A 10692-nucleotide genomic window follows, 5' to 3' on the forward strand; every position below is an offset into this window, starting at 1 on the left:
TAAAATCAATGAGTAATGGACTTTGACAACAATCTTTTGCCCGCCGAGCCAAAATCAAAGTGAGCTGTATTTCTAATTTTTGGCTAAGGTGGTGTTATGTACAACACTGAAACCGAATGGAAATTTTTTGATAACTTATGGGTTCAACAAAGACAGAGAAGGAATCGAACACCTTAAATGGATCAGTGATCTCTGTTGTCTGGCTATTTGACTGAATGTATTTATTCGTACTCAACTCTGCACAGTCTTCCGGTAACAACTGGAAATTTCACTAATTCTTGTTAACCTTCAATCGTGTTGAAAGTCATTGTAACGCAAATGGCGTTTTAGTGGATCTTTAAGCAAAATATACCGTCATGGAGCTCAGGAATGGAACGTCAATTGGATGAGCTAGACAGGCGGTGAAAAATAAATAATTATCTGGAATCTTTAAAGCGACGAGTAATGGCCTTCAACAACAATTTCATTTTTTAACCGTTGGATATCAAGTGAGCTTTGTTTCTAATATTTTTCTAACTTGGTATTATATACAACACTGAAATCAAATGGCAATTCTTTTATGGATTTAACACACATTGAAGGAATTGAACGCCTTGAATGCATCACAGTGTTTACTGAAGTTGCATCGAAGTTGTCTGGCAAGTTACATTTATTTTGTACTCAGCTCTGCAAAGGTAAAAAAAAGTTGGAAATGTGACAGTGAAAAATTATTTGAATGAAAGCTTGTTGTCTCTTTTGTACTTTATTATTTAAGGTCAAGGTTCTTTCGGAAAGGGTTTGATGTGAACTGTCAGAAATTTATTTAATTGCATATGCTTTGTGACACAGATTGTGCGTCTTGTTTGCATGCACGCAATGGAGATAGAAAGAGTTTTTTGCCTCTAATAGCAAATATGTTGTTTGTTTCAATAAATTTTTCGGTGGAAAAGATTATTGTGAGATTTCCACGTTTTGTGAATTTTATCATGTTGTGTAATTTTCGAGCTTAACAAATTTGCATACATGTGTTGAAATATGATACGGGAGGATTTTTGTGGTAGTGCACTGTAAGCAGTGCATAAGTCACGAAAATAAACAGGTCTGTTGGAAGCGTGCTTGAGTTTCAACAAAATGAGCCCCAAAATCGGCAAAAATTGTGACGCTCATGAATAATAAAGTAGCTGCTATTCCCGAAACAATGGAGTTACCTGGTGATAAATAACCTAACAATGGTCAACCTCAAGAGTTGGGCAATTGTGATCTATGTGTTGAATTCGCACATTTCTAACCCCACACTTAAACTTGTGGTGAAAAGAAGTTGAGGGAACTTGGAAATGATCAACATGTCAGTCAAGAAGGCAATGTTTCTCGATTCCCTTTATTTTCTTCAATCTTTCTGGGTTTAGTACTTTCCTAGTAACCACATGTCTTCTCAGGGGGCTATTTACCTAAGACTTTTACCGTGACACAACAATTATATACAATACCAAAGCAATATCGTGTACTTTTAGAGCTACATATTGAACTTGAATATCCTGGAAGACAAAACGCAGCTCAGTTGACAATATGGAATAAAGTGCTGTGTTACTCTACTACCACACGTACGCAATGTGCACCTATTTTTTCTAAAGATGACAGGAAGTTTTTGTTTCTGACAAATGATTAATAGGCTGGTAGCCAGGTTTTTAACCTCAGAAAAAGATCTGTTTCGTCGTATGAAGGTGTGAGCCAAAGGGCCTCTGCTGGTACGACTTCTGGGCGACCCCTTAAATGGTCTTAATGACCCCTGACTTTAAAAAAAATCACCTGGAATGCTGCAGTGTTCAATACCACCCTACTCAGTCCCTTCTGTTTTTCAGTAACACGTACCATAGGCAACCTAGCGTACGCTCATGGAGCGTCTAGTTGTGTCATAATAGTAATGACAGTGTCAGTCACTTTTCAGAAAAAAATAGTATTCTAGTTTTGACAATGTCATTTAGCAGCTTTTCAGGCGGACTGTACTTCTGTGGAAAAATATGTCCAATGGATGTTGTGGTTCAAATTAAATTTTTTGCCTGGTTCACAAGCAGTTCAGTTGCAATTTTCTTTTGTTTCTCTCAGAAAGTATGCATGCTGTGATTGGCTGAATTAGCAAGCTATATTCTACAGTACACCCACTGTACAGCCGGCTTAATTATAAAACATTCTCTAGCAAGTTTTGCAAGTCGTTTCTGTTACATAAACTAGTAAAACCATTTGAATCTTGCAAGCAACTATTTCAAACCGCCAAGAAGATTTCTTTTTTTGGATTTTGACATGGCAGTCTTTGTGGTAGACTTGCAACAAGTTGACCTCATGAGAATCCCGGGAGAAAAAAATGTTGGACCAACACTTAGTGCCGTAATTTGTGCTGATAGAAATGAAACACTAGTTTGTTAGATTTACAAGTAAGGGAAAGCTTCGAATCGTCAGGAAAGTCAATTGATTTCACTCATGAAAGTTCAGGTAGGCTTCAGGTGTAGGTAATGACTTGTGCTAGACCGGGATTAAAGGTACATCTTAGTGAAACTTACCATTTGGCAATGTAATAACTCTCGTTGATGAATACACATGCATTTTAAATTCTTTTGTCCCATTCGACGAAAAGGTGTCGATAGTTGTTGAGAATTGCCTCGGGACTTCCAAACACCAGTTTATACTTAAAGGGAAAATAGGGTCTAGAAAATGTTTTTTCTAAAGTACTGAAACTTTTCAATTCGAAAATAATTGCCATTTTGTGCAGTTCCCTGTAAAAATGTGACAAGAGCACTTTGAAGTCGCCTCTTTCATGACTTGGAGAGCACCATCTTAGATATGAGGTGTTATGATGCAGCAATAGTCAACAAACGTGTTCAACCTTACCAAGTTCTTTGTTCCCCGATCACTTTCTCGATGTTGTGTGACCTATCTGCTCCAAGAAATTAAAATGTAAGATGAACTATGGTAAACGGTCTTGTGGTTCAATAGCTAGTAGGCCAAGTAGGCCATAAGTGCAAAACTCAAGTCACTTAATTCTTGGAGATTCTCTGGTCAATCAAACTAGGCAGCAAAAATCAGCCAGAGCAAATGTAACCAAGACAAAAACCTTGAAATATTCTACAAGCGTACCTTCTTTTCTTTTTCACTTTCTTTTTTCTGTGACAGCCGTCTTTGATGCTTCAGCAAACGTATTTGTTTCGCCTATGAAACTTTCAGATGTTGCAGCAAGGCTTTCACAGCAACAGTTATGGCAGCTGAGGTTTTATGCTTTCAATACAGTATTAAAGTAAAAATAACAGAAGATTCCACCGGAAAATGAAATTTTAAAGAAAAGTTGGCCTGCAAAAATAAAACATGGATGTATTCTTCAAACCTGAAAACCTGACTGCTGTATTGTCTGTTCGGGTCTGTGATTTTGCTAAGGAGGACTTCAAGTGAGATCTTCAGGTAAGTACCGTATTTACCCGTGTATAAGTCGACCTTTTATCGCCTGAAAAGAAGCTCCAAAAATCGCCCTCGACTTATACACGGGTCAAAGATTTTGAGCCAAGTTCCAGCTAAGTAATTTATTCAAAATTAACATAATAATGATTGTTGTCTTTGGCATAATGAACGCAGTGGACAAAAGCCGACAAAAGACTTCAAAATGAATGTAAGCAATTCCAGTTGAAATGAAATAGGATTTGTCCAAATCTAGATGTTGAAGATACTCACAAGCACAAATATGAAATAGACACTGGAAATTTTCGTTTTCCAAAGGCGGAAAGCTCTAAAAGGCATTTCTGTTTCTTCAAATGAACGCAATCGTTCAATGACTTAGTAACTTGGCGCAATACCTCGTGTTTGCGTGCAAGCTATTGTCACTCGTGTTGCGTGAAAATGCTGGTTGGTAATGATTGTTTTTTCATTCTTTATACAAACCTGGCTGATTTAAATGCATTTGCAAACTTGTGTATTGTTTGGTTTATGACTTTTTTATTGTTTGTTGTGAGAAATTATAAGTCAAGGACCAATTAAACCTTGCACATTTTCGCATCATTCGCAAGTTATTTTCAAAGATTGACTCCTGCTTCTGTGATGTTGTGCTTATCCTCTAAAGCCCTTTATCGTTGAACAACGAAACAGGTTAGTTTGAGGTTTTCATGGTCGATTTTCTGAGAACTTTTTCGAAATTCAAGGACAAAATGCCCACATATACAACAACTGCTGAACCACCAAACTATTTATAAGTGCTTGAAGCCCTGATTTTTTGTGTATCCACATTTCCAGAAATCGAAGAATACAAGATTATTGTCCCAGTAACATTTAACAAAGAAATTAAAAAATTGCTTTTTTTGCAGTCAAAAATGGGGGGTCGACTTATACATGGGATCAACTTATACACGGGTAAATACGGTAAATATTGGTCTTGGTAACATTCGCTTCATACTGAAATCTCAGCCAACTAGTCCAAAATATCATTATATTGGAGCGAGAAAACTGAATCAAGCAATATATAGACGACTTTCACTGTTATGCGTTTTCCAGGCAGTAAAATAAACAGCTTGAAATGTCGTTAAATTTTGTTAGCTTTATAGACACTACTGAAACAATTTAATCTCACCATTCGATGGAAATATATAAATTGATCGTTTGTCTTGAAGTTGTAACAGGGATCTCGTAGAAAGCCACAGTAGACAGATCAAACTTGATTTCCAGGTGTTTATTTCACAGCAATGAGCTCAGGATAGCACTGCAAGCTCTCTTTTGCTTCGTGAAACTCCTACATAATTATATTTCACATATAAAACCCTGTTCAACGACCACGAAGTAAATCTGTTCTGATGATAGAGCCAATATTAATACAATTTAGCCTCTGGATTAAGATTCAAGTCTACAAAATATCGCTCTCCTCACCTGTGTTTTCCTTGTTTACGTCATGTACATCTAGTCATCCGGAGAAATCCTTGACTATTGCTACATCATAGCCTCGTTTGCATACACAAAAACAGAGATGGCGGATTTCAATTTAAAATTGCCCATTTTTGAAGCTTTATTGTTGGCTATTTAAACACGTTAAGCCGAAATGAGGGGTCAAGTATGACAATGCAGGTTAAGAGCTTTCAATTCAGAGAAACTTTTTCTAGGCCGTACTTTCCCTTTAAGATTTGAAATATGATGTCTCCAACATATGACACTTTAATGCCACGACAATTGAGGCTAGAGAACAAATCTTTCATGAGTGAAATCAGTGGAACAATTACGAAGACAATAACAGTGCAGCCCTCTCCATGTAAACGATCAAAAGCATACAGGTTAGCTCCCTGCTAAACTCCCTTACTTGCAGTCGGAGACAGAATTGCTAAGGGTGCGGCTTGACGAGATCGGAACGAAGGAGCTGTGCTGCCAGCTAGGCGCTCGGCCCCTGAACACAACCCATGTATGACCTCTGACCACTGCACCTCAGCCAGATGGAATAGGCTGGGAGTCGATTTTGCTGAGGGAGGAAATCCGGAGTACTCAGAGGAAAACCCTTTGAGTGAGGTTGAGATAGACTGAATCTCACCCCACATACAATCTCGGGGCCAAGAGTTGAACCCAGGTGGCAGAGGTGGAAGGTACAGTTGATAACCACTAAGCCGTCCTGACTCCTGACCTTCTGCTTGACTTAAACTAGCTTCCTTTCCCACGCAGCCAATTACCACAGAGATAATTTATAATAAACATCCGATTCTTACTAACATTGTCTTCTCTGCCCATGCTGTAAAATTAGGGTTCCTCATTTTTTGCCTTTTGGCCCACGTGCTTTGCGCTTAGATCATAAATCAACAGGAAAAAACAAAGTCCATAATTTTACAGTACGGACCTCAAACTCAATTAGTAAGAGGTATTTAGACAAAGGAAAATCAAAATTGCACTTGTTGGAAGAAAATTTAAACCAAGAAAAACAATAATTTGGACCACAAAATATACAATGTAAGGCTAATCATCACTATTACAATGTTCATGACTATGATAGTTGACCTCCAAGATGATGTGAAATGGTTCACAAAAGCAATATTTCTTTTTCTTTTTAAATTCTTATTTTCACATTTGCATTTATTTTCCATTAAGCTTCCCTGAATTACAAAAATTGCAACAGAGCTTTTGCATTTTCTGCTCACTGGATTCATTAAAGTGATCAGCAGGCCAAGATGAAACTCTCTGAAAAGTTTAAATGAATTCTGTGGAGCGGCTTCAGAGCTACCTTAAATTTTCAATTTGTTAAGGTGGCTCTGAATCTGTTTCACAGAATTTTTTTAAACTTTGCAGAACGTTTCATTTAGTCATGCTGATTACATTTCAGAAATAAAAAATGGGGGTCTCTAAGTTTGGTTTTGACATGTGAGCAGCTAAAGCCAAAATATGGGGTATTTTTGCAAGGCTTTCCTGTTGCCACAGTAACTTTTTATCTCACAAAAATGGCCAAATCTTTTTCAGGAATACAATGTAACTGTTGTTTGATATGGCACCCTAACATTGCTGCTGTTGTAGTGTCATTCCTTTTAATAAGAACGTTTCTTTCAATTGTTGAAACTGGTTTTGAGCCTAGAAAAAATTACATACTCTAAGATCTTTTCGTTTACAAGTACTGTAACAGGGTATTTTGTGGCACTTCAATTAAGATCTTTTTGGAATGTGAATGGAAATTATTGCTCACATCATTTGCTAGATTGAGAAGTCTTTCTACCTAGTTACAATGTGCATGAATTTTGTCACTGAAAACACTGCAAAGAATAATGCATGCTATCGACAGTATGAGGCAATCTTTGCCTGGCAAGGCCATATTCCAATTTTAATTACTTAAGAAAGCAGTGTTTGTTGTCAAAATTTGTGGTACAGCCTATACAGGTATGAATACGATATTAAAGTTGGGGTGACATTTGGATAGTTTGTACAACACTGAAGCACTTTAAGAGGCACAAGCTTACCATAACACAGTGTTTATAATGAGTTAATTTTTGTCTGACTGTTTTCTTATTTGTTTACTTAGATCAGCAGAATAGAGTATGTACATTGTAAAAACTTCATACATCGTGACATCAAACCTGATAACTTTCTGATGGGACTTGGAAAGAAGGGCAGTTTGGTGTACATAATTGATTTTGGACTAGCCAAAAAATATAGAGATCCAAGGACCCACCAGCATATTCCATACAGGGAAAACAAAAATCTCACAGGAACAGCCCGATATGCCAGTATCAATACTCACTTGGGAATCGGTATGTTGCTTTAGTATTTCTGAAGTTAAAGAATTTAGCTCTAATGTTTGGGGAGTGTTTATTGACCAAATGCAAAATTAATATGGCCAACAACAAAGTATTCTTTTGTCTTAGTGTTAATTGGCCTAACTAGCCTTGTTAACAAGTGTAAAACTGAAAGAATCTTGGCTGTAAAACAAGGCTAGTCAAACTAATTTTATTTATTGGCAGTCATTTTTGCATTTGGTCTATTTGCATTGTAAATTTATGCACTGCTTAAGTTTGGCTATGGGTTATGAGGGTGAGTTAACCAAAATTTTTATCTTGCCTGTTATAGAACTAAAGGGAACAATAATTCATGCTGAAGAAGTAAATTTTTACCTTGTGAAAAGCATTGTATGCTGATTAGTTTAAAGGTGTTTTGCTTAATTACACTCTCCGGGGAAAAATCATTTTAAATGCAAGACTATGTAGCGAGATTTCCCACCAAAATATTTCTGTATTTCCATAAATTACTTTTTTAGGTAGATGCTCAGTTGAAGTACAGCAATGTGCAAAAGCCATGGCAAATGTTTTACAGTATTTTAATACCTGAAGAAGGACCTTTTAACTTGTGAAGTTGTCCAGGCAATGAACAGAATGGTTTTAAGTAAAAGCTGCACCGTGGGCCTGGCTGTAGTATTTTTATGGTGATCATGGATGATTTTTTTTTCTCTTTCAGAACAAAGCCGAAGGGATGATTTAGAATCACTTGGATACGTTCTCATGTACTTCAACCTGGGAAGCCTTCCGTGGCAAGGTCTTAAAGCTGCCACAAAGAAACAAAAGTATGAGAGGATAAGTGAAAAGAAAATGTCCACACCAATTGAAGTCCTTTGTAAAGGATTTCCATGTAAGTTCCAATGTTAGATATTGTGATGATAAAAATCGCAGAAGATGTGGCAATATAAAAAACCTTCCAATTTCCTGTATACCTGTCTCTTTCATACAATAGTTACTGAGCATGAAGGTCAAAGAAAGAAGCTGAACACAGACGACCTCTAGACCGAAACTACTTTGAAACGAGTCAGAGATCATCAGTTTTTGTTCTGACTGAACAAGTCCTGTCCTTTGGGACAGTTATGTGGTCACAACTGTAATTCAACGAGTCTTAATTAGGCTACAGTACTTAGGTGTAGCAATTGTTATAAGCCTTGTTTGAGCACCTTTGTAAATTTCTCAAACCATGAATTTCGCTTATATTGCAGCTGAGTTTTCCACATACTTGAATAATTGTCGATCACTTCGCTTTGATGATAAGCCAGACTATTCTCACTTGCGTCAGCTCTTTCGTAATCTGTTTCACTGTCAAGGATATGTGTATGACTACATCTTCGACTGGAATCTTCTGAAATTTGTGAGTTATCAATATGGCATAAAATAATAATTTTTACTTCACTCTGCTAACTTATTTTTCAATTTTAGTATCTACTTTATTTCTCACACGCTTTGCATAAATTTACTCTCTTTTGCGCATGATGTGAACAATATATTTTTTTTAAATTCATAACTCGTTTTGTCATCTGTCTGTTGTTATATAGGGAAGTGGGACCCGAGAGCAAGATCCTGGTGCTGATCGGGGTGCACTTAGGGGGGTAGAGAAGGTATTAGAACGAGAACGTGAACCAAGGGAACCAGAGAGGAATCATCGAAGCTCAACCACTCGTGGTGTGGCGGGTGCAACATCAGGTCGACTCCGGGAACCGATGAGTGCAGCTGCACCGTCACCGGTTGGTAAGTACGTAAATGTAATAAATTTATTATTTTTTTAAACTTCCAAATTAAATAGTAATACCCTTGTTCAGCTGCTAGCAGATTGTATCGTAAAATTTAAAAGTAGTTGGAAAAAACATTTAGGTGCATGGCATAGGTTATCCTCGGTTAAAAAGGTGCTGAACCGCTTTAACTTGGCTTGTAGTTCGGCAATCTTACCCTCACAAAGCGCAATACGTGTATCAAGCAGGTTTATGTTGTTTGCTGGAAAGACTGGCAGTTATTTTGACACTGAGTCTTGACTATTTACTGTTCATAGTTGAGTTCTTGGGGTCGGTTGCTCGAAGCCTGTTTAACGCTAACCGTTGGTTAACAGGTATCCATTCTATTTAACGCTGGTTAGCGCTAACCATGCTTTCAGCAACCCGGGCCTGAGGTACAGAAATTCACAAACTGTTTTTGCCAGTTTATGCAGTTTTTGGTAAATCTTGACATTGGGTATGTTTTGCTGTGCAATTTTCTTTCAGGAGCACAAAGACCAATCTCGCGAGCTGAAAGAGAGCGACGAATCACACGATTGCATCGTGGAGCCCCAGCTGACGTGACAAGTGGAGACCTTCCCCGCGGCGACATGTCCCGTATGTCAGGTGCACATGTACGCTCAACACCAGTAATGACGCCGACTTCTTCGGGAACTGGGTTGAGGCGAGCAAGCGGAACGAGACCGGATAGAGATGGCGGCATGATGGAACTGACAGCTGTGCGACACTCTTCAAAACATTTCACACGAGCTCCTAAATGACTTTCACACAACGCATCATTTTCTGGCGAAGATATTCCCAAAAAAAGCATTTTTTCATTACCATCCATTACGTAGATGTGTGAAATTCCATGCTTCTGAATTTCTTTATTTGTTTAACCAAGAAATAACGTTACCGTGTGTTTCACGTTCCATTTCTCTGTGTTCGATATTTGGTAACCCATTTTTGATGCAGGCACATCTTGAATCGTATAGCATTGCTTTCTATGTACATTCCGGCATTTCGAGTTCCAAACGATAGTGATTTTCTCCTTTTCTTTTCTTGAAATAAGACTGGATATTCTCACAAGCCCTTCGTTCTGGGTTTCAGAGCACTTTGCAGATGACTGAAATTTCCGACCAGGTTTGATACACCGCATCATTTTACAGCTGCCTGGTAGCTAGTGATTTTATGGCCTTTTAGAGAGCCTAATGAAATAATTTAGCAGCGGCAGTAGTCAGTGCAGCGCTTTTCAAATCAGTCCTGTAGCGACAGTTCGTCGTTGATGATATTTTGTCTTCTGCTCCTCATTGTAGATTAAAAACGTAACGGGTTGGTTAACATCTTGTAAATAGGCGATAAGACAGTCATAACGTATGACTTGAATACAGTTGTATATTATAACAATCCTGAGACCGAGAGTGAAGCTTGTTTCTTTTTCGTGTGTCAAATAGATTCATAAAGAAAATTAAAGTTGGGGAAAGGTCTTCTGAATCTTGTTACTAAGAATAGGTCCGCCTGCACCTCTGTATGCACAGTTATATGAGTATCGTTACAATCAATAAGGAGTCTTTTTGCTGGTCGTGTCGCGATTTTGAGAGCGGCAAGGTCGGAGAAGGAAAACTAGGGAGCTTAAGCACGCGCGGACGGCAACCGGAAGTGAATATTTCGCACGCCAGGAGAGCGGTCTCTCCCAGCTTTTTAAACTTAGGGTGTCTAAT

At 38.0% G+C, this 10692-nt stretch overlaps 1 protein-coding gene across 1 annotated transcript in view; it reads left to right on the forward strand.

The window, feature by feature from the left end:
• The window catches only part of LOC137969782 (casein kinase I-like), a 23016-nt gene extending 12624 nt beyond the window's left edge, over nt 1-10392 (forward strand). Inside the window, exons 4-8 of the mRNA XM_068816144.1 lie at nt 6992-7220; nt 7921-8091; nt 8447-8595; nt 8780-8972; nt 9479-10392. Of these exons, the coding sequence (XP_068672245.1) occupies nt 6992-7220; nt 7921-8091; nt 8447-8595; nt 8780-8972; nt 9479-9753 (1017 nt within the window). The 3' untranslated portion in view covers nt 9754-10392. The remainder of the gene's footprint in view (nt 1-6991; nt 7221-7920; nt 8092-8446; nt 8596-8779; nt 8973-9478) is intronic.
• Nucleotides 10393-10692: the final 300 nt, after the last annotated feature.

This window comes from Montipora foliosa, chromosome 9 (genome assembly GCF_036669935.1).
Source record: "Montipora foliosa isolate CH-2021 chromosome 9, ASM3666993v2, whole genome shotgun sequence".
In the NCBI taxonomy this organism is placed as follows: domain Eukaryota; kingdom Metazoa; phylum Cnidaria; class Anthozoa; order Scleractinia; family Acroporidae; genus Montipora; species Montipora foliosa.